Source organism: Limulus polyphemus, unplaced genomic scaffold (genome assembly GCF_000517525.1).
Source record: "Limulus polyphemus unplaced genomic scaffold, Limulus_polyphemus-2.1.2 Scaffold236, whole genome shotgun sequence".
NCBI lineage: Eukaryota > Metazoa > Arthropoda > Merostomata > Xiphosura > Limulidae > Limulus > Limulus polyphemus.
In genome coordinates, this window is record NW_013665846.1 from 413,708 (window position 1) to 440,087 (window position 26,380).

At 32.0% G+C, this 26,380-nt stretch overlaps 1 protein-coding gene across 6 annotated transcripts in view; it reads left to right on the top strand.

Annotated features, from left to right (window-relative positions):
• The window catches only part of LOC106478637 (synaptogenesis protein syg-2-like), a 263,962-nt gene that overhangs the window by 44,184 nt on the left and 193,398 nt on the right, over positions 1 to 26,380 (top strand). For 5 of the 6 annotated variants that reach the window (XM_022382270.1, XM_022382268.1, XM_022382271.1 and 2 more), the window contains exon 1: positions 4,499 to 4,729. The exons of the other annotated variant lie outside the window; for it this stretch is intronic. In XM_022382270.1, the coding sequence (XP_022237978.1) occupies positions 4,618 to 4,729 (112 nt within the window). In that variant the 5' untranslated portion in view covers positions 4,499 to 4,617. Of the gene's footprint in view, positions 1 to 4,498; positions 4,730 to 26,380 lie in introns of those variants that run through there. 6 annotated transcript variants of the gene reach the window in all.

The window sequence follows — 26,380 nt, forward strand, 5'->3', positions numbered from 1 at the left end:
AAAGACTTTATTGAAAATGTATAACTACGAGTATAATAATAAGAATTTATGACAAACAACACAGTGCTGTTGCTATAATATTAAAACACGGCCACAAATATGAAAAACAAAGTATTGAATGCAAAGTAAATGCATTTTAGAATACAAAATGGGCGAACGTACAGAACAACGTATACATAAATTCATTTCGATCCACCCTGGCATATCCTGGTGGTTACGATGTTCGACTAGTAATCTGCAAATCGTAGGATCGTATGTTGGAAAAGGCAGACCAAGAGAATGCGGAGAGTGATGTTAACTAGATGCCTCCTTCTAGTCTATCATTTCTAAATTAAGGACGGCTTGTACATTTAACCTTCGAGTAGCTGTGCACGAAATTTAACAACCAAAACGAAAATTTTGATCCAAATTTTTGCCCTAAAGTTATATGAAAAAGTTACTTCTTATACCAATCTATTAAATTTGGCATAATAATGAATATAATATTACTGTAAGTAACATACCAAATGTTTGACGTTTTATTAGCCCAGGAAGAAATAATTTTTGTTGTGAGTTAAGTTTTTATGATCCATAAATACGTCGGTTTTCCTTTGAGTTTGAAGTCTTTGGTAGTCCTACAATACAGCACTTTTGTTAAATGCTTCATATCAACACTAGTAAATAAAAAAAACTCTTCTTTAATATTGAGTTTGCGGTCGTTTTTTAACAAGAAAACACATTTTTTTACGGGTTTACGGGTTTAAAATCAACCCGGATATATTCCAGTCTTACTGTGGGTTCGAGGTCTTTATTATCTCAACAACACTAGTTTCAAAATGTATCCGTAGTATTTTCTAACCTGTCGCCGTAGCGTTTGAATTATGATTTTGAAGTATTTTGTTTTTTATTCTGGCAACACAACACTATTTTGGATTTATTGTCTTAATTACCCCAATCAATTGAGATGAAGTGAAAATGAGTTTTTAATTTTTTATATGATCTTTACACAAGTCGATGTAAAATATTATATGAACATTTTTTACGCCTATGGAAAGTCTAAAAAGTGCAACAACGATACAGTAGGCCGAAATGTCTTAACATTTTGTTGAAACTTGGAGCATTGTTTAGCTCATATGGCAAGTGTTGTACCTTTGCTTGGTAAATATGGTAAGGTAGCTGACACATGTCGGATATGCACATACATCATTACTTGAGATCTCCTAAGATTATATGTTTCTTGCTAAATGTGCAGAATAGTCACGGCTTAGACTTTTATGGTACTTTCTATCTGAGATTACAAACATCTTCTACATACATATATTTGTCCATCAAAGTATAAGAGAGTCTTCCGCCCTGTAGGATTAACGATTTTGCTGCTAAAATAAGCTTATGTAATATTGGGTTCAAATATGATGAGACTCACTACAAGAGGTATATTGAAGTACTCGTAGAATTTCATTAATGATGATATTGCTTTCCGCTTAAGGTTATTATCCACCACGAAACGAGCAGTGTGTATGTTATCCAGGTTCTATTACAGAAAGATAACTAAGGACTGAAAGCCAATTAACACTTCTTAACAAATACTTAGGTGTTTTTGATTAGATATCATGTCAATATACACCAACAAACCACAGCAAGTAAGAAAGTGACACTCGATAGTAACCAACATTAGCTTTAGTATCACAACTCTATTATTTGGAGAAGACCTACACTTTACAGAATTAACCAGATTCCTTAAAATATACGGTGGTAGTTTTTCCTCTCTAAAACAGTGTTAATAACGTCCTCTACAGTAGAGCCATGGAAACTAGATTAACAGTTTCTTCTCTTCACCCGTATACACTCAGTACAGCCGTATCGAGCATCATTATTTATGATAACTAATTAATCTAATATCACGTAACACTAAACACACTTTATTAGGAGAATTTCATAGAATTTAGCAAATTTATGCTTAAAAGTTGGCAATGAATAATAACCGTCCACCTGTATGATTATTTGGAAAACTTGGGCTATAAACTGCTAATCTAGTTTGCTTGGCCTAACAAATACTTATGTATCTGCGGCTGCTTTCAACCTACAGTTTTGCTGCTTTAAATCAGCCATCTTTAATCGGAATGACAAAAAACTAAAAAAATGTTCATCTTTACTCTTTAGTGAAGCTGTGGTAAATATTTTAGACCGATGGCTTACCCGACTTTCTAAGTAAGCGTGTGCAAAATTTTGGTCAAAATTAATTTTTGTTGTGTAACTTTGCCCATGTGATCTAAAGTTTGACCAAATTTGATACCTAATTGTAAGTTGTAAAGATCTATCAGCTTACCGAATTTGTCGAAAATCTATGAAAGGTAAGTATGTTTTTATATGAAATAAAGTTTTCGTACTTTGGGTGCGAAGAAAAAAGAATAAGAAGAAGTTCAATCAAAATTGGAGATTTTATATCTCGTGTATTTCTCAATGAAATCTGATATATGAAGTAAGGGTCCAGTAGAACACATCCACTGAAAATATGTCATAGTTTGGATTAACACAGCCCGAGCTACAGAAAGTGGAAAATTGCTATTCTGTCACTCCTATTAATAACACCCAGGTTGTTTTGGCCGCACAACACACTCCCGCGTATGTTGATTGTAGGAGGCAATAGATAGATATGAAATTACATTTTTACACCATTTTGATTTAGAATCAGAACTGGGCAAATTAAAAGCAATGTGTATAAATATTAATTTGCAGCTTGAGAGATATGTTGAATTTTTCCGGAGTTTATTTCTCCTATTAGATATTATTTTAAACAAGAAAATTTCAAACCATTTTCTCAAAATGATCACTGTTATAATTTAAAGAGCTTCATATCTCTTAGCTGTCAATAATTCTAAGCTTTCTGAAACTTGCCCTTGCAAACACCGCTAAAGATTTTATAAAAATACGCCCCCAGTAGCACGCTAGAATCCGGGTTTCGATACCCGTGGTGGGCAGAGCACAGATAGCCCATTGTGTAGCTTTGTGCTTGATTACAAAAACAAACAAATTATAAAAATATAATAAATTATTGTGAAAAAATATTTGCTTAAGGGCATGTGCTGGGGTTTGATCTATTATGTTTATGTATATGTATATTGAGTTTTCCATAATTTTGTAACTCAAGAAATTACATTACATCAAATGTAAATATGGTTTGGTAAAATAAAATAAAATAATTTGTTGGTTTGGATATTCGATACTTCACGCTTAAACGATTGTAATATTTGCTGCTTGTGAGTGTTATGTATGAAATATTTCCCATTTTCATACATAATAGACTCCCCAATTTGAGGAAAAATAGGGAAAATATATTTATTACAATATAATCCTTTAGGAAAAACAGAAACTCAGAAAGATTAAAAATCTTTCATATCAAAATATTGTTTGGCATCGTGACAGAAGTAACACGGCGGCAAAAGGGATCATTTATTTTTGACATTTCTGATTTCAAAGCTTTTAACAAAGAGTGCCGAATAGAAATACCCCAAAGTTATAAGTTATTTTTCATAATTTATTCTAATTAAAATAGCATATATCTTCGCTCAGCAAAGCCTTTGATTCTATTTATCTATAAAGGCTTTTTTTATGGGTAAACGTAATGTGTAAGTTTCATTACCTTTATACCAGCAACATTTAACGTCATTAAGATAAAATAAGTTACTGTAAATGGTACAGTCAGTCAGAAAAATTTATGTAAAGGCATTTTGTGTTTGGAAGCTTACTGAATAATTTCCATGAAAAAGGCTTGAATACCCCTCTTATTTTCATCGCGTTTTTGTAAAGTTTATTACAAAAATACAGCATTAGTGGAAATGGCCACATTCGCTAGCTCAAAGGAATTACAAAACAAGTATTATATATGTGTTTTTTACACACACATACATATATATATATATATACATACAAAACTGTATGTATTAATATATCAATTAAATTGGAATTTATTTTTCCCCAAGGTATAATACATTTTAGCGTTTAACGTTTTTTATGGCAAATAAAGTTTTCGTTATTCAATATATTTCTAGTTGTCTTTAATATCTTACAAATCGTACTGCACTATTTAATAAAAAATACCGACTCAAATTAAGCATCTAGATATTGACGTTAATGTTATAAGATATTTCCTAGACTTTTAATACACAGTACATTAAGAGGCCTACAGACGATTACAACCACAATAACAAATATTTCTTCTATTTTTTTTATATTGTAGCTTGCTATCTTCCACTTTATATTATTTGTAGGCTTAACTTCAAAAGTTTTGTAAATCTAATATGATACCATAAATGGATTCATCAATAAGCTGTGATTTTATATTGTGATTAAATTGTAAAACCATAACACGTGCCGCCACCTATTGAGCAACCAACATGACGCTAGGAAAATCGATCGGTGAAGTTCGTTTATAAGGTATGTTTGCCCACCTCCTATCCAAATACTGTCAATCTTGTGACCACAGTAATCAAGTAAGTATCGCTATAAGCAAGTCCAAGAACTGGCGAACGTAGTATATTTTCAGACTCTAATTCGTTAAGATTTCTGGACAGTGACTAGTGGGCACTGTTAATCTTACCGCAGTTAGTATTACTATAACTCTATGAACTTCAATCTACTATGTATGCTGAATTGAAGTTTTCATGTTGCTTTGTTTTCCTTGGTCAACTGTGGCTCCTCACTTTCGGCGCACATGTGAAGCAGAAACCGGCATCTAAAGAGAAACCATACGGTAAGTAAAGTGAGAATATCTTTAACAGTCATAATACACCAGAAAACATACCTCAGAAAAGGAGTGAATGTGAAAATGATAGAAGCGTAGACTCGGGTATTCAACAATAGGAATGTATCGGTCTTGCGAAATTGTTCAGTCTCACTTTGATGCTTTAAATTCATGTTCTAAATAACTTAGTTGAATGTGGATCAAGAAAACAACACATGTATGCAATAATAATGTGTTGAATCTTCATATGTGTGTGTATATTTATGGGATTACTACAATTTTCATTTGAGGTGTCGCTCACAGTCTTGAGAGGTTTAGATGTTATTCATACTATAGTTTGCTGATAAAACCATTGGTAAATACGCAATTTACTCCGTATTTCTTTCTCTTGAAACAAATCGACCAAAAGTTAACCAATTTGATCTAGCATCAGGATTTGTTAATTCAACCATGAAAGAGGTATATGTGTGTTGTCCGAAACACAATTAAGTATGCATCGCTTTTTAACAGGAGTTAAGAACTAAATATATTTAAATAGTAATTCTAGGATGAAATGTTCGGATATTTAAATCAGTCAGTACTTTTCTATTTCTTGTTGTTTATACTTTCAACGTGGATGAATAAAAAAAATTTAATTTTAGAAAGAAATCAACTTGCAGTTGATGTTATATGAAAATTATAGTTTATCACAGTTTGCACCTTATAAAGTGATTCGTTATCGTTAAACTCTCAAATGATATCTATCTATCTATATATATGTGTATAATTGGCGCAAATACTTATACCTTTAAGATTACATTGAGAAAAAAGAAAGATACAGATTATTCTTGCCTTTGAAGAGAAGTCAGCTTTAAACAATAACAGCTCCCAAGTGGCACGGTGGTATGTCTGCTGACTTACAACTCTAGAATCCGGGTTTCGATACCCGTGTTGGGCAGAGCACAGATAGCCCATCGTGTAGCTTTGTACTTAATTACAAACAAACATAAACAATCACAAACAAAGCGTGGGTTGGAAGTACTATTGTAAACGTCTTTCCAAAATTTCTAGCAATCATTCATCAAAACTTCATAAGATAAGTACTATTTATCCGATGAGCAACATCAAAGCGTAGCCAATAATCACAAATAAATATTAATTCACACAATTATAAAAAAGTCACATAGATGCATATATAAGAATAAATTAATAAAAGTAAAGTGAGATAAAATTACTCTAACATTTAATATATATATACGAATTAAAATTTTTATTATAATATACATTTCAAATCCAGGAGATTAGCTTATATCTTTTTTAATGTTAAATCTTATTGAACAGCATCAGAAAAGGTTCAAATGATTCACATTCTTCCATGACCAATTAATTATCACATGGCGTTTAGTGTTCCTAAAACCTTTTCTTATTTAAAACACACAGTATCTCTGCTTTTTTTAAATAGTATATCTCAAAGAGATGTTGATCAATTCAAAAGTGCCTGCCCCCCAGTGGCACAGCGGCATGTCTGTGGACTTAGAATGCTAAAAACCGGGTTTTGATACTCGTCGTGGGCAGAGCACAGATAATCCATTTTGTAGTTTTATGCTTAACTTCAAACAACGAAAGAAACAAAAGTGCTACTCACATTACAAATTTTATCATAAACTTAAGATTATCGCAACCTATAATAAACTGGTAGGTTTTAAAGGACATGACGTGATCAGTTCCAAATTGCACCATCCACGCTTATTTATAATACAATTTTAATTTTTGTTTCATAAAAACCTACATTATTTTACATTTGATCAATACGAGAAGGCAAAACATTTTCTAAAGTCGTTGGTATACACGAAAAATAATTCCCAACTAGTATTTTTCCAACTGAATTGTATTTTCTTCGTTTCCTTCACACTTACTTAAACTTAGAAAATTATCAGACGCTTAACAAAATTGAACACTTAATTACGCGTATTTTAGAAACTGAAATTAAGATAACAAACTTCAGAAATGCAAAATATAATTATTTGACTTTGCTAATCACCGAGGAGTTCCAATATTCGCATTCAGTAATGAGTATGAAGTAAGCAAAATAGCTTATGATAATTAAGAGTTATCCCTCATTAGTCACAGCACGAAGAGCAAAAAAATAGACCTGGAATGCAACGAAAAGCAGGAAACTGTATAAGGTCTATCAATTCAAATCACCTTAACCCTAATCTCTTTATTACAAAATCTATCAAATTAGATAATACTATTTAGAGTTATTCATAGAAACACGAATATTTAAAATAAATACATTTTTGAGAACGTGCTAAATAATATCAATTATGATAAGAATTTTGTAGTAACTTTGATCAATTAAAATATCATGAAAATGGTTGAGAAAAGCTAAGTGTTTTGTATAGGTTCATTTTTGCTATTTCTTCGCTCTATACTATGTTTATATCATGAAAATACATGTACAGGGAAGCGCATTGTGCTAATACAGTAGCAAATTAACAAACAACTACTTGTAAGGACTAATCGTTGTTTGTTGATTTACTACTCTCCTGCAAATGTTTGTTCATATCGTTTTCTATGTATAACATATAACGATTTATTCAAAACACAAAGAAAAGTAAACAGGAATGTACTTACGACTTTTTGTCCTATAATAATATACAGTGTGTTTCTTTTCGAATTTTTCTTTATCACAACAATAGCAGTAACTCATTTTCAAATAAATGTTGTTTATACACCCCACTGTGTTATGTGTTCTTTCCTTTCTAAAGAAACATCTCTTTGGCTATGACTCGTGCTGATGCTAGATTTACTTTTGCTTTAGAGCTCCCAGTATGATATGAAACTCGTGTCACAGTATTGTATAAATCGTATCGAGTTACCAGTTTTGTTAGGCAATATGAGCTTAAAATGTTTCACATCACAACTATAAGTATTGACTTTCAAAATCTTAACGAACTTTTAACTGCAGGTACTTTTCCTAAAGTGTAGTATACCGTTTATAAAGCGCTTTTAACGTAAAATAACATTTGATAAAACTGAAAACAAACGGATTTGGCTGTCCAATCCTACTTAATTTTACAAACTCAATGTAAATAAAAAAATGGATAAAAAAGTGTAACTTTAAACAGGAAGCAGGACTAAAACAATGAACTATTTAAACATTAATACTTAAGTTTAACTATGAAAATCGTAACTTATTTCAATAATTTTAATAATGAATATTCAAGAAGATTACGAATTTCCTGAATGAAGCTATATAGTGAGTTAAAATAGTTTTCTTCGGTGTGATGCTATATTTTGTGAAAAGTTTGTTTCTTACCTGAAGTGATTAAGTTAGCATTAGAACTTACTCGAGCTAAGCCCATAAATGGAAATATAACAAGCCTCTATTAAGATCTGCACTGAGCTTCGATTTTTAACTCTTTGCAGGTTGTAGTTGGAAATTTGTTTAAGCGCTGTAATTCATGGCAAGTTTAACTATTAACAGATACTTGATTTTGGTTCAGTACAGTTTTAATCACCATCTTGAGGCTAAGTTAAAAGATATTAGAACATTCTAAAATAAAGCGAAATAACTTGCAAAATGTTTGTTTTTCGTCAGGGTGGATATTTTCATAATGTAAGTGTTCTCATATTGTAAGAACTTGACGAGCCTAATTCTTGAAACTGAACCAGCTCAGTATTGTGGATAATTCAAAATATCACCTCAGATTAATTTATCTAACAACAAAATTTTGGTACGCAATTAGAAGAAAATGAAACAGTAACCTATGTAAGAAGCTGAAAAATTTAATAAAGCTACTAACATTGATATTATGTCAATCGAACACAGACAATTCAACAATATCAGTATAATGTTGAAGTAATTGTATTTGGAGAGATTATCATTAACATTGAGAGTGGAACTAAATGAATGTTCAGAAAGTTAATGTCAACATTAAAATTAATTGAATCACATAAATAAGGTAAAGGTATTTAACAATGTAAAATTGAAAATATGGCAATTGCAAAATTAGAGGTTATTGTCAGTGTAAAAATATCTTGTGATATTATTTAACAATGTAAGAATGCTGTTGGGTCCATTAAATATTGGAAGGTTATTTTTAGCAAAATAAGTTACCCTTTAACCAGGTAGTTATGTAAAATTCTGTAGGAGTGTTTTGAGTCAACTGTACATTGCTACATATTAAGAAATATGTTATCTTAATCTATAACAAGCTTCTGATTACAAGTTCATCAAGGGAAGAAAGTAACGTTGATTTATCTGTGCATGTAGATATCTCTACACTGTAAAGAGGTTGCATAACATGTGTATAACATTGCAAGGAAAACCTACATAATATTGACTTTCTATAAATGATTCGCTCACCAGTGGCTCAGCGGTGAGTATTCAGGCTTACGACGCGAAAAAATCGGCTTTGGATATCCATGATGGGCAGAGCAGAGATAACCCATTTTGTAACTTTCTGCTTAAAAACAACCAAATCAATCAAAACCAGATGATTCAGTAAAAATTGTAACGTCTTCCTATCATAGTACTATTAAACATATTTAATTACTCCTAAAATAATAAAAAATACAAATAATAAAAGTGGGCAGGTAAAGGTACAGAGGAAAAATGAACGAATGGGTACTATATAATTTAAACAAATACTACATGTGAACGATCGATTATTGGGAGAATTTATATTTAGTAATACGTCGAGTAATTTCTAATGGAAAATAGGATATATTCTTACTATTGTGTTAAGTACTGTCTAATGGAAAAACATAGTATAAATTTACTATTCTGTCAAATAATCTCTAATGGAAAAATAACATATAAACTTAACGTTGTGTCGAGTACTTACTAATAAAAACATCCATACACAATTAAACAATTATATGTTTGTCACATTATTAACCATAATATTAATTATATAAGTATTTAATCCAATAAATCTTCAGCTAATATTCTGAACAGTTCTCCACGTAATTGCTTATTACTTGAGATTCACTGAATAACTTGCCACTAAATAATCGTTTAATTTAGTACATACGCAACAAGACAACTCTCCAGGTCAGCGATGTTTCATTACACTTGCTGCTCCTTCGTCAGCATAATTCTCATTGCGTTTATTGGTGCATAAGGAAGTGACGAGGCCGTGTCAGAAAATAACTATGTATGCTTTGGCTCCGACGTAAAAAATTCTGGATTTCTTGAAGAATCCAGAGTTCTTGATGTGGGTTAAAATACGTCACAGTGTGTTACTTCGAATTCACTAAATACTAGCTTCAAGTTCAAATTATTCCATATTATGTTTTAGATGCTTCCATTTTTATTTCATCTAATAAATCATTCAGACGTTTCCCCTGTGGCACAGTTGATATAATAATTCGTCTAAAACCAAAAGTGATAGTAGGTAAATAAACAATAGCTTGTAAAATATTCAAAAATGAAGTTAAGATCCACTATTACGGAAACTAGTCTCGACATTTTCACGTATCATCTTGAAAGTGTCGAAATTTGATGTTCCATAATTTTGTATCTTGGTTCTATTTTACAAAAACAAATTGGTTTGGGACATAAAATAGAAGTTTTCTGAAGCAGATTTTAGACTGTGTTTCAGGTATCTTGGTGTATTTTTATATATCTGTTTGCTTAAAAACTTTTCCAATTGACTTGCTTTTTCCTTGGTGTGGAATCAGCTTATAATCGTCTTCCAAAGATCTCGTCCTATTGGCAACAATCCTGATTTAAGTATTTCCTACAAATTTGTAATATCTGAGAGGTTCGCTTTGGGTAATGCGTTTTGAGTAGATACTCCTTGTTTGAAAAAATTAATAAATACAGCATTTATATATTAATATATTTGTCTTATATGTTTTATATCAATATATATATTTGATAGCACGACATTATTTTATCGATTTTAGTTCAATAGGATCATCATAGTATAACTGTCTTAAACGCCAATGTTCTGTCTTATTTAATACAATATGTTCCAAAAATTTATGTTATATGCCTGAAGATACCACATTTCTTAGCAGATCCTGTTCTGATTGAATCCTGAATGATAATATACTTTTCTAGGATTATTTCACGAGATATCTGGCTTTTAATATAAGCTATGTGATTCAAAAGTTACCACCTAGACATTTTTTGCATTTTACGTTTCATACTTCGTAGGAGATGCCACTGTCACAGTTCACGTTCCATTGATACTGCTGTATACGAGATACCTTATGCAGCTGTATATTATTACATAATCGTAAACATTTTATTTTCTCAAACTTATTAAAATTAAAATCAAGCAACTTACTTTCATTAAGTACGAACGTGTGAAATTTCAAAGTAAATTCGAGTTGAAAACAAAACATTTTTTTTCCTAGACAACAATAGACTAAAGCATAAAAGATCCTTTAAAATCTCAATGATAAGAGAAAATAAAATTTATTAGTTTCCATGAATATTTTTCCCAAACATTCTACTGTTTCATAAATTTGTTTTAACAAAATATATCACAGTACATTATTACACAGAATGATATGTATGATTAAAGTATGTGTAAGTCACCTTATTTTACACTAAAATCGACTTTTATAACATATATCGCTTACATAATTGCTTGTTTGTTTCGGCTTTAGCACAAAGTTGCATAGTAGAGTACTTGTGCTGTGTCTGTCGCGGGATCGAACCTCGAATTCTAGCGTTGTAAGCCTTCAAGTATATACTGCTTAATCACCAAGAGACTGGTTGATTGTTAATACAGACATGACATATGATCTGATAACGTGGAAGATGTTTTCTATTAAGTGAATTTTGCAAAAAAAAACAAGGGTTATCTTAACTTCACAGAACAAATAGAGCAATACCAACTGTACCCGTTTATTTTCATTTTATTTATTTGCTGAAATCCACTTAATTATATTCACCAAAAACGCAAACCGTTAGGGATATATATATATCTTTGGTCCCTAATAGGTGACTATTGGCCCATGATTGATTCTCTTAGTCTTGACGTATAGTTTAGTACAGCGATTTTACTGATATCAAGTGATTAAACGTTTTATAATCTAGCTTTTGGTAAAATTGCATTTCTGTCTTAATGTGAACTTTTCTTTGTTATTAAAATTATTTACAGTTCAACCATGTCATAGATACCTTCTTTCCTATTGAAAGAAGCTAGAGGATAAAGTTTCAAACTAAATTTTGGAAGTTTAAGAAGTTTAAGTTGTTTAAGCTAAACAAGCAAGGGAATGCATTCTGATTTTCTTTTTCATTAAATACTTAGACATTGAGTAATTGATCTTTAAAATAAAAAGTTCTACATTTGTTTCAGTTCATAAACACCCAAATTCAACCTGCAACCACAACGTATGACGAACGTTGAAACATCTATATATATGCAAAATATTTCTGCCTACAGAAACACGGAAATTCACTGTGTATGTACATCTAGTTTATCACAGTCATAGATCGCTAAATATGAGTCAGTATCATACTAAGATTTTGGACTTTCACTTTCTAAGAGACTAAACAACCTATGATCAACAATGTTTTGATCAACAACTTTTTTCAAAGTATGGACTTTCACTGTCTAAGAGACTAAACAACCTATGATCAACAATGTTGCATCAACGTCTTTTACAATCATATTATGAACATGTTAACACAAAATTTGCTGTTCTCATAAGCACACAGTTGCGTGATGCACTGTAAACTTTTCAACTTAGAGTGTATTACATATTAAGTTAAGTTCAGAGTTGATGGAGTGAGAAAGTTGGTTTAGAATATGACACAAGTATATAAAATAATCCACGAAGTTTGAAATTGAATTTATATACTTCATTATTTTAAATATAGACAGTTTATGTAATGTTTTGAAAACCAAAAAACATTATTTAAAAACAACGATTATTTTATACACAATTCAGTAAAACGAGATTGTTTCCAATCTCCAAATTATTAAAATAATAACTTACAGTACAAGGTTAAAAAGTGGTAAAATCCCCGACGTGACTGGAAAACAATCTCATACATTCTGCATGTTTTGACGTAATTCTTGCGTCATCCTCCTGAGTTTTCAAAATTGAAGATTACACACGTGCCCAAAAAATTTTGAAAAAAGTCTATATAATGCTCTTAAACTTTTAGATATTAATATTTTTTAAATTTTTGTAGCAGTTTTTAGGCGGCTAGCGTTTGTTTGTTTTAGCTATACAATAGGCTATCTACGCTCCGTCCACCACGGATATTCGAGCCTCGGATTTTAGCACTGTAAACTCACTGCTGACCCATGGGGACGTAGCCAGCGTACTCTGACTTATATCAAACATTTAAAGGTGTGCTCACGTATGAAAGTAACTCTTCCAGTGATTTGAAAGTCTTAGATGAATCAAGTAGAAACAACGGTTTTGTTTTTCAAATTTACTTAGTCTGAGTATAAATATATGTAATTGAAGAAAAATAAGCCCTAAAAATATCCAAAGCAACAACATCTAAGTAACTCTAAGCCTTCACAGTTTTTTTCTGCCTGTGAAGGAGATTATGTTTCGCGACGTCACTCGTAAAATAAACATTAAAGAGAAATGATTTTTTTTACGGTGATTATGTTTGCAGTTCACCTGACGGTATCGATTGAAGTGGATGTCGTCGCAAATAAATAATAAAACTTTTCCACTATCGTTATGCATTTAAAGATGTATATTTATATTAGTTATGCTAATCAATATATATATAAAATAAAACTAGAAAAAGCGTATCTTCGCTTGTCCGGCAATCTGAAATGCAATATTTAACTTATGATAATTTGTTATAGTAATACTCAGTTTTATCTGTCCTAAAAATGCACGCATGCGCATGCGCGCGCACTTTATTACAACCTATATATAAGAAAGGCGGATGCGAATATACTTTAGTAGACACTTTGTACAACGACATATCAAAAGTATATCAAATGTATAAAAAATGTCTAACATTAGATCGTAGGATAACATCATAAGGTTATTTAGTGGTAATTTTAAATGAGATAAGGTTTAGCCCTAACCAAACTAAAACAAAAACGTACACAAGTTATTGTGTTAATTTATCTTTTTATTGAATATATACAGTACTTAATAAAAGCTTAACTAATATCAGGCCTACTTCAAGTGAACTTATAGATTTCGGTTTCCGCGATTAGAATTATTTTACATTATTTTAGAAATCCGATGTTTAAAGAAGTACTGTTGCAATAAAGATACTAATTTGACCGCAAATGTTTTGCAGGTTTCTGCTAGTTAATCAATAATACAAAGCTATAAAAAACTTGTTCACACTCTTGTAAAGGATCACCGGAACTTCCTTTGGTTGTTCGAGACCAGTATTTTGTTAGTTGAATCAAATGTCAATCAAATGCTAATCATGATATATGAGAACCAGTGCAGTAATGTGTCACCGCAGATGCAAGTCATGACCCCATGGACTATATGTTGAGTACTTATGTATTTGGTTCACGAAGAAAACCCAACCATTTGACATTTCAATAGTGTTTCGTTTACAATTTTGGCTGAAGATATGTGCCACAGCTCTTTCCGAAGAAATATATTCCATCAGCGAAATTATAAAGTGACATAGAATCAAAGGACACAACTATTAGAAGAAGGAAGACTTTAAGGAAGCTGAAAGTCTCGCACAGCAGAGCGTTTTTAACAGCAACGCACTCAAAAACCATAGATCAAGTCAACCCGGAGAAGCACCCTCATAAGTAAAGTGAAGATTATGGTTACAATTACAAAAAAAAAAACTCTCCAAAGTAATAAAACTTTTGCGACGAATCTTAACATATATTGTCTGGTATCTTTAACAAGGTAATAAACAGAGATTTGAAGCCAAGAGAGGCTCCATCACAAGCTTCCAGTTACACCCCGAAAATAAAGGCTGTTTACATAATGAAGTTGACAAAAGACACCAATATGACAACAGTTCTATTCCATCACTTATACTTGCCAACCCCGCAGCTTTTATGGGCTTTTGAGATATTTGTCTCCTCTAACGTTGTCTTGTAACTCGACGTCCAATTACAGGGGAGGATCTGTGGAAAGAATGTCAAAATGCATGGTCTAAAAGTAACCTTTGTCGTTTTTCGTAGAGGCTTGTTACAAAGGACATAGCAGTTGTTGATAATATAATAGTACAGTGCATAATTGTGGACTTCAAAGTGAAATCAAACAACAAAAGCTAAAGTAGTTATTCAGCAGCTCTAAACCAGGAACGGTGCAATTACATTTTAGTATTTGAAGTATCCACTGTTGTCTATACATCCAGAAAAGGTACTACGTAACGTTTATTGGCTATTTACTAAATTATAATTTTCATACTAATCTCTGATTTTGTTGGTACTTATAATGCAGTTAACAGGAAAAACAACGACACAAACATACAAAAAACGAGCATGTTGTAGTGTAATATAGAATTTCCTTCTTATAAAATACAAATATAGCATATGAGAGTAATTCTTTTCGGTACTATTATTACTCTTAGTGTGCAAAACGATAAATTTTTAGAATTTCAACACTGAGTATGAAATAAACCTATAAACATTAACAAACAAATCAGCTCCCCCCCCCCCCCCAGTGGCACAGCGGTATGTCTGCGGACTTACAACGCTACAAAGGCCGTGGTGGGCAGAGCACAGATAGTCCATTGTGTAGCTTTGTGCTTAATTCCAAACAAACAAGTTATAAAATTCACCTATATAAGATCAAAGTAAGCCAAACACAAAACTATTTTGTTACAGTAAATTTAGAAACTAGTTTTGTCTTTTGTTAATATTGCTATTAGCGTCGATGAATATGGCAATAAAACTAGTGAAATTGCATCACATTTGGCATTTTTATTTAAAACTACAACTAAATCAAAAGGCAAAATAATTATGTATGAAACAATATTTTGATGGTTATATATCTTCTACAAAAGTTTTAAACCACGGGTTGGTGGTCACTACAATATATTTATATAAAATTCCAATGCATTTTCGAGTCTACATCGAAAAAAACGTTTTCTTTGGTTACATAACTTAAGAATTTCAAATCTTCTAAAATGCGTGAAATTTAATGCGTGGTGATAACCGGGAAAAAAATCACTTTCTGCACGGTTGAGTGCGTTATATTAAAACGACTATGAATACGAAAATCAGCAAGTCGCATCAATGTCGCAGCCAATATGAAATCATGGTAAAGCATCATAGATCAGAACAATATTTTGACATTATATATTATTTTTTACTTACTGTAATGCCACTGAGAATTGATCTTTTTTGAGGAAAGGTATGTAAAAGCCCTCGTCGAAATAAAATATTTATACACTCACATCATTAAAATGTGTTCAGATCGGGATTCAAATATACTGAACTAGGATATCCCTTTTTCTTAATGCCATTGAAAAGCAATGGCATATGGAACAACTTGGGACAACAGGAACATTCAAAAGATGCCCCGCAAGAGTTCGCACCCCAGTAGTGGTAATCAAAGCGCGTAGACTTACTTGTAACAAGTGAGAGTCTACGCACAGTAGCAAAAGCCGTCCACGTGATCCAAGATGGATACCCATTTGGAAAAGCAAAACAAATTGATCTCATGACGTATCACTTCAACCGTCGCATACTTCAAGCATCTAGATAATAAGCGTGTTTATTACATGATATTCCATATGAAGACATTTTGTTCAAGTCAACGGATTTCTAAGGATCGGTCTGTTGAAACGGAGGCTTGGCAACCGCTGTCCTCGTAGACTAGACGGATTATAGGAGTTAAACAGGGAGTAGGGGTGTACTTTGAACGTGACAGCCTTACTACTGATCCTCTTGCAATGAATCTACGCAGGAAAACTGTTGTGACGATGTACAGTCTTCATTTAGATCGTTAACGGAAGTGGTAACATAATTTGTAACAATGTAGCGAGGCTCTAAAATCGTTTGAATATGACGTATTCAACCTCTGTAGAGTTTATAGAACTTGGGAATGAGGTTCAGATTACACAGTTTATAAAAGTTGTTGTCGTTTTAATATAACGTATTCAACCTCTGTAAAACTTATAGAGCTTGGAAATGAGGTTCAGATTACACACTTTATTAAAGTTGTTTTCGTTTTAATAACGGATTTTCCATAATTCAGCTAGGCAGATTTCGAAACTAATATTATTATTTTTTTCTATCACGTAAGGATTTTTTTACAAATCTGGAGGAAAAAAACAACTTATATCAAATAATTATTTCGTTTCACACAATGGTCAATTTTTTATTATTATGTTTTTAACAAAAATACAAACAAACTGAAGAAAAGGGAAGAACACTGATGTCAAACGAATACGCATCCTCATTTATCCTGATTTTTTTGTGAAATCTACGTCTTTTAGTCTCAAAACTACGTGTTGTGGTCTTTCTTTTATGTATTGCGTCTGGAGCATCGAGTTTCAATGACCAGCAGTAATAACCCATCATGTTGATGTTCCACATTCCCTGATACCTCCTATCCATTTCCCTGATGTATTGATGATGTCTTTGTGCAGACCCCATGATTTGTCTTCGTCCCCAAGTTATATTCCAAAATACACGTAATACGCTTTTTTTGACGAATTCTGTAATGTTTTGCCTTTGTTTCTTTATAAAAATGTAAAATAATATGTTCGATCATTTACACAACCTCTCGTTGCCATATCGACAAATAAATAATATCAAAAATAAAATAATAATGTCAAAGTGCACGCGCAAAGAAATACTATCCAGAAATGACACGTCATGCGGTCTGTTAACCGTTTATATACTAGCGGTGTGTTTCTCGTGGGTTCTAGAAAGATCGATAAGACTCTCACGTCGCGATTAATCTAGAGAAATCTATAGGCAGTGATTGTTAACATTTTAAGCATAACAAAATGTGACCCAAATTTAATGAAAATGATTCACTTATGTAAAAGTACATATCACGTTTTGTGGAAAATCTGTACTTGATGAAGAAAAATGGATATCATTTTCGAATTCAGTGTACAGGAATTACTGTAGAACATGTAAAAATTTTAAGACAACAAAACTATCACAGGCTTGTGTTATTTTAACATATTTAGATACAATTCACATTTACAGGAATAGTATCACGGTTCTACAGATATGAGTCAACTCAAAATAACTTTCGTGTTTCTAGTGTTATTCGAAATATAATTAAAATATTTTGCAGGAAATGCTTAAGTAGTCGTATGAGTAGGCAGTAAATATTCCCTTAAAATAACGTTTCAACAAAAATTTAGAAAAAACGATATTCTGCCACATATGAAAACTGATCTCCAGAAGTACTTAGAATATGAAAGTACAATGCTCAGCTAGCCTTCTTGATTAGTTATATGTAGAAAAGTAGTTCGTTTTGTAAGCTAAAGACTAGAAATTGGCATTTCTGTTTTACGTTGAAATAAATTTTGAACTTGGTTGAGTGATATCGTATGCAAAACATTATAGATTTACAGGTTTGTTTGAGTTCTTATTAACAAAATTTACGTTTAAAAAGGATTTACTGTGATGAAACCTAACCATTCAAGTTCTTGTAATGTACAATAGTTTTTGTTCATCTATATTGTAGGTAGCATTTCTTCAAATAGATCTTAAGAATAACAATCTTAAACTTTGCTTTATTAATTTTTACTCCGTCAATAGCATAGAAAATCCGAATATTTCTTTACAGTTATTATTCTTTTATATCCATAAGTGGTATTTTATCACATGAGGACCACAAATGCCAATTACCTCAAACAGGCGCGAAGAAAAATATTCGGCCGTCGAGGAGAAAACTGATTAGCTTTGAAATAATTTTTGAAAACATGAAATTGAATAATTTGATTAGTAAAGAAATGCATGTATAAATGCTCAATATTGAAATATTTTGAAATTAATTATTCAATCATACCAATTAACATTAAAAATGGGAAGTTTCCACAACCTATCCAGGCTTCAGATTGTTCTTTACAGAGTGGAGTATCCTAGATCCTAGTCCTTACCCATTTTCTTGAAGGCTACCCATGATACGACAACATCTTCACATTTATGCGACTCAAACAGTGACCTGACCTTTCATATGATCAATATATTTTTATGTGTAAAAACATACAGTATTCTACAGATGTGTGCGGGGAAGGGGCTATCCTAATAAATATATAAATTACAAAATTACAAAATATATAAGTGTATATAATATCATAAGTAATTTATATTATTGCTGTAACTTTTACTTCTTTTCTAAAATTATATATATATGCCTTTATCTAGGTAACAACTGTTTTGTGTGTTTTTAGGATGAATCTGCGATCATTTTATTGAAAGATGACTCTCGGTAACTCTAATGCTGCTCTTATATAAATATTTATATATTTGGTTGTTAAGATGCACTGTTTACTTTCCTTACCAATCGCGTTCCTTGAATGATGTTAAACATCGAAATTCATTATGCTTCAATAGCACAGCTAACAATCAAGAAATTATATATATTTCATTTTTCAATCGGTGATATTCCTTTAAAGCAATACATGTTTACACGTATAATTTTCCACATCGCTGTAACAGTACACAAAAAGCTAAATACGTAGGTAAGAATAGTAATTCATTTATTCATAAGTATATAAATACGAACATTTCAAAAACTCTTGAAACTTCGTGGTTCCTGAATAACAAGAATTTGTTTCGAGTAATCTATATGCTACAGCTTTTTGAATTTGATATAATTGCATAGTGAAGGAATGTATTATATATATGCTCGTCTTGTTTGGTGTTCTACTTTGTTTACTCCAAATAAACAAACTTTTACAGCTTTTTGAGATTTATACGGCTTTGCTTCAGCCTTTTTAGTATCCAAATTTATTCCTGTTGGGGAGTTGCATTATTAATGAAGGAGAAACAAACTCGGTTCCTGATAACTGGCGAAGATAAATATTCTTCCCTGTCACAAAGTCAAAACGTATAAAGAATAATGCCTCCTTGCTAAGAAAGGCAACGATTCACAAAGTGGGACTGGTACACACTAACTTTGTTGTCTAGCAGTCAGAGAGTGTAAGAGAGAAAGAGAAAAGCAGGTGGATGGTTACAGGTAAAATATAGGAAGATGAAGCACAAGAATACACGGAAAGATATATGTAACATAATTTACTGAAAGGAGCATAGCAAGAGAGAAAAGCGGTGAAACGACAAACGAACAATAAGGGAATAATGAAGTATTAAAAATGTTATAATGAAATAAACAAATAAATAATAATAATAAAGAATAAAGTGAGTAAGAAACGTGGTATAAAATATAGTTTATAGCTAGAGTTTGTGTTAATTTTACGAGTAAAGTATACTAAGCTATTATAAACTTCTTTTGGTTTTATAAGTGTGAACTGAAGTAGAAAACAAAACAAAAGTATAAAAGACGGATGTTTTCATTTTAAACAAAACTTTCAACTTTTTATTCTGCCAAATTGTAATAACCGTGAAGCCTGAAGCTAACAACATTCTAACGATGTACATAAATTTAATGACTGCAGTTAAACTTGAAGATTTTATAATTTTTGTTTACGATTAAAAATGTCCTATTGTAATTCAAGTGATGATAAATTACTTTTTTATGAAAAAAAAAGTACTTCAATATTAATAGATATCGTAAAAGGTAGATTTTCCCTGTTAAATATTGGTATTATGTGCATTAATCACTTTATTATTATAACTGACATTTGAGCTAATGCACAGAAACTGCTTTAAATATAAATGTAACCATTGAGAATATTGGTTGTTTTTTTCTCTAAATAGTAACTTGCTCTTTTTACACAAAATTCATTTTCTTGTTTATTTTCTGTGTAATAATTTGTCGCTTTGCTTCGAAGAATTATATATTTTGATTATAAAAGTTTTGTTGCATTTCCAGTGTGCAAATTTTGCCCGTATATACCAGAAGCCTAAGTTTCTTCTATAAGGTATGCACAAATCAGTAAATCGCAACTAATGAAAAATCAGAAGAAATTTAATTTCAAAGTGACCTTTATAATTTTTTTCTGTGCACAGAATAAAGATAATTTATGATACAAAAAAAGCTGACTGTGTACTGACATCAATAGCATGGTACTGAACCAATCCGTAAAGCTAGAGAAGCTTCTTTTTCATTTCAGACATTGGTAACAACAGATAGTAAAGCTACTCTGAAAATAAAGACAATAAATAACACAGGCTAGAAAACAAATACATATAGTTTGCAACATATCAAGGAATTATTGTTCAATTCATTTTATTGTTTTGCATTTCACTAGATTACTAATGTGTGCAAGAGTTCTGGAATTAAATTTCATTTCTCAGAAAACACTCCAAGAAATCGTGTTTTCCCTTTTTTATTGTTTATTGCCTCACAAGGCCTTACATGACAGGATAGGCAACTAGCTCATTTTCTTGAGGTTTTCATTTTAGCCGAATATCTATATAGTAATGAAAGAGGTCGATCCTCTTACATCTCAGACACATTTATCATTAGACTATAAGAAGCATTCAAGATTAGCATTGTGAACATACTGCACGGTGTATTATAATTCGATATCCACAATGGCTTATTTCTTTACAATAGTAGCCTATTTCCAGCTTTGAGAGATGCAGAAGGCTCATATAACATGGCTGTTGCAACTGTTGATATACCTTGAAATTAACAAAGAAATCAGTCTATTAACTGTAAAAAGAGAAGATATAAAATATAAGTATTGGTATTTTCAACCTTTACAGCGCCTTATGCACACATTATCTAAACGGCCCTTGAATTCAGGTATAGCCATCTCCAATTTCAAAGCAGTGGTCAGAAGGATGACAGCCAGTGAGCAGCACCCACCTTCATAAGGGCTTTGTTTGGCTTTAACCCAAATAAACAGGATTGAATGTCAATCTTGTAGTACATCTGCAGCTGAAAGTATGGAGCGTGGTGGCATCGCAGTGTGAATCTTGGAAATTTGATCTGCAGCTCGACAGGATAACCATTAGGCCACACTCGGCTCTGTTTATATCTATATACTCTCCCTTAGACAGGTTTTTAAAACTGTAAAATAATTTTGATAATATTTTAATGAAGCAGAATCCTTAAATTGTATGGCTTATAAAATAGCGTTAGTGATGATCATAAAGAACAAACGTGAAATGGTTTAATCTTTAGGCGTAGTCTTACCGTCTTTTTATAAACTGATTTATTGTAAGTAAAAACGTCTGCACTTAGTAACAGACTGAGGTCATATTTTGCATTTCATTTGTAATTTAAAACCTCAGAACCATATACTTATATTCATAAATATAACGTTAGATTTCAGTGCACTCAATATATAATTTCTTTGATAAAAGCAACCTAGAAATTCTTTCTAAAGGTAGAAATTATATGTTTATAATGAACTCATATGATTGGTTGCTTTTGAAAGCTTTGATGCGTTAATTTAAAATATAAATTCTCATCGCCCTTAAGTGCTGACTCTTTCAAGTCATAAGTAAGGTATTAGAAATCATTCTAAACTTTTTTCTTCGAGTGATCTGTCATCTTTTAAGACAGTGGAATTATCAACTCCTTTTATCTGTCGTATAACAATAAAAAATCTAAGTTATGGCAATATAAAGGATCACTTTCCATTGAACTAGTTTTTATTTCACTATAGTTTAACCTAACTACTTTCAAGTATGCCTGAGAAAGAAATCGAGATCAGCAAAATACATTCACATGCTTGATTTTTACCTTAGGAATTTTACTTGATTTTAGAATTACTCTGCTAATAACTCTTAATTTCACTTTAAACCAGTTTGTGTTTATTTATTTACTGTACAAACTTAGGTAAACTTAAAGCATTTTTCTTCAGAATTTCAACTTTAAAATTTCGATTTTATTTTTATTCATATACTGTTTCTTGGTGGGTTAGCGGTAAGCTTACTGACTTACAACTCCAAAATCCAATGTTTTATTCCCTGCGCTGGACAGCGCAGATACTCTATTCTGTACCTATGCGCTTAAACTCAAACAAACCAAACCTGCTGTTATTTTTGTAAGTCTTAAAAGGATGTGCGATTTCTCTGTCAACTTTATTTCCAAACTAAGGCTACATAATATTTTTTCAATGCAGTAGAGTCACTTGACTCGTAATCTGGGGGTCGAAGGTTCGACTCCCCGTCATCGATTATGATCGACGCCCTTTTAGCCGTGGGGAGTTATAATGAGACGTTCAATCCCGTTTATTTGTTAAAAAGTAACATAATATCTGGCGGTGGGTAGTGTTGACTAGCTGCCTTCCCTCTAGTCTATCAGTGCTAAGTTAGGGACGCCTAGCGCAAATAACCCTCGATTAGCTTTGCACAAAATTCAAAAACAAACGAACAAGAGATTAAAACTCAATCAACACCAAATGGTACAATGGATAGGCGGCATACATTGTAATTTGTGATCTTTAATAACTAGAATATTCAACCTGTTATCATGGATAATTAGAGTGCTTGAAAGCTTTATTGTTGCCTTTCATCATCGTTAACTACAATACTCGGGAATATCAACTATCCATTACACCATTTTATTCAGTATATAGTGTATATTATAGTAGAAAAAATCACCATCCGTTCTGAAGATAACTTTGAACAGCGTTGCGTGATAATGCAAAAGACACACCACGCCCATCGACTGCAGATCTACTTAATTGTGGATGTAAAGCCATAATTTCATTCTTTCTCTAGTGATGATCAGTTTTCGTTTATAATCGCAGGTTTCTCCTTGTTGTTCATCCACAAACATGCAGGTTCTCCTATAATATTTTCCCCTTTCTAGGATCCTTGTTTTACATAGCTAGGGGGGGGAGGAGGATCTCCTTAGCGATTGCTCTTTTTTAGTTGAGAACTCCGAGCCCAATGTCTCTTTAACCTATAGAGAAATTTATTGTAGAGTTTAGTTACTAGACAATAGAATAACTGGAAGGTTTATTATGTAGTCTGTGCTCATAGACAACTAGAACACTCGTTAACGTTGTTAAAGCCTATGATTGCCAATCAGTGAAACATTCGAAGTTTCATTTCTTTTTTTTCTTTTTTTTGCTTTATTGTTACCAATAATTTGAATATCCAGAACTTTTATTGTAATCCTTGTTCATCGATGAATATTATTATCAAGAAATGTTTTGCAGCCAGTGAGTATGAATAACTAGAATTATATATAAGTTTGTTGTAGACTGTTATACTAGATAATTAGAATATTTAGAAACGTTATAACATAATTTGGTCACAGATAAGAAGAATGTCCAGAAATTTTATCTTAGCCTGTGACCACCGATATCAGGAATATTACAAAAATTTACAGTAACCTGTCATCACAGGTAACTAGTATGCTCAATAACTTTATTACAGCCTATGATCAAGACAACTTTAAGTACTAACGATTTCTATTACTGGGTAGGCTCTTTTAGATTATTCGGTTAAAAGAAGAATGCAAAGTCTAGTTTATTAATTGAAATGTAAACATTATACTTCTTGAACTTCATGTTTAACAAATTAATTTGATTAACTTTTGCTGATAAGCCTAAGTACAGAGTGTTGTAATATACACTAACACAACAATTTCACTTGCTTGCTGATTTTTCCTTTGTATCTACGGCATCTCGTCGTTTTTCTAGTACTTTGTTGACATATAAACTCAATATACACAAAACTGAAGTAACAGATAACTAACTAATACAACCATTAACTCAGTAACAATCCATTGTAACAAACCCATATACCAATAGCCGACTGCAGTTTAAATCGCATTTTATATCATTCAAATCATTTCCTATACTTTCAAGAAAGCTCTAGCCATTCAACCACAAGGCTATCACGTGACGTGGAAACTCTCTCTAGACCTCCCACCAAAAAAAAAAAATTTTCAATTTAAAAAATACAGTCTACAGCGCTTTCTTCTGTCTGGATTGTGAATTCCCTTGAACAATCCTGTCATACAAACATAAGACAATGGTACATTGTACTTAAAATTGGTATGGAGATTCAATAGATCCATGCGGTTATACAGATACATTTTCAGTTTTGGTGCGGTTTTTATAGGCGTTTTTTACCACTACTTCGCCTCTTTGTATGGGTCTTTACTAAACTTGGTATGGAGGTTATTGGGTGCATGGAGAGATACAAACAAATTTTAATGTTTTTTCATTTTGCGGTTTTTATGAACGTTTTTTACCACTACTTTGCTACCTCTTGATGGATCTTCACCAGATTTGGCATGAAGGTTTGTTGGGTCCATGCAAAGATACATGCAAATTTGCGGTTTCACATTTTGTGTTTTGCAGATTTTATGGGTCTTTTTGTGTTCTAAGATAACCTTTCATTAATCATGAATTTACATGACTTCCGTACAGGAAATGAGCACTCTAACTAGTTAAAAATAAAGGTATTCCTGATACCTAACAATAATATTCACAGCTATAGACATTACAAGCATTATTTATTTATCAAATGTGTGAAACAAAATATGATAAATATTCTGATTAACAAAATCTTTTTTCTTTACTCAGTTACGGTTTTTTACGGGGGGGGGAGTTCTCTTCAAGTGGATGGTTGGGAAGATTCACTCATTGCTCCATTTCTAGTGATACTCTGGAGGTCTTCATCAGCTTCAATTACTTTCGGCAAAGTATTCTCTGAATCTAACCAGTTGGCCATGCTCTTACAAATAAATCACCAAAGACAATCATGGTGGATGACTTTAATTTGAGTCATCTGTCTATCTGGATTCGGTTTTGCTGTTCTTTAGATTTGTTACACTAGTTGTCTTTATTATCTTATACTTCCACCCTTGTCATTGGAAGCGCAGCCTCTAGTGGTGTAATTACCATGTAATGCACGGGGATTGGCAGATGATACACAGTGAAACTGTTTGGAACTAGTCTAACATCGCATTTATGTTTCCATATACGTCTATTCCCAATATGCACTCTTCTTTTGTTTCAGTGACTCACACATCATGTTATAATGAATATACTTCTGTTTTAGAGGTTTAATTCTAACTTTTCTCTTTCTGAAACTTTGTGACACCAATCAATTTTCTTGCTTCATCTCTGATGCTATTCTCTTACCTTTCATTATCAGATCGGTCGACAATGGTAACTGTAGAAACAGTATCAACAAACATGTTGCAAGGTTTCACATAAATGTTTTCCTTGACTTGTGAACTGCTTTCTAAAAATTAAACTTCTTATGATATGAGGCAGAAAGAGTATTTTCATCTTCAGTATATCGTTTCATTGATTCATTATCAATGGTTGATTCATCACAGTCTCCAAGGTAATGCCGAATTTTCACGCTTATAGCGGTTTCATTTTCTTGTTGTCCCTTGGGAATAGTTTTTCATTCTTAAAGGTTTTTGACTGCAGTTCCTAGCAATATGTACTTTTTAAGTTGCACTTGAAACATCTTATGTCCAGAGGTTTACTTCTTCCATTCTGAGTAAACAGGTGAGCAGTTAAAGAGCTTTAATTGTGGTTCCTGGCAATATGCCTTTTACAGTCCTATGGTTTACTTCTTCCATTCTGAGCAATCATTTCTCTAATTATTCCTTTAAGTTCTTCTACACTTCCATCAGAGTAAGTTGATGTTTCCATTCTATTTGTTCTGAATATCACATAATATTTGGATACTGCTTTTTGTTGTTTAATTGATTCACATTCAT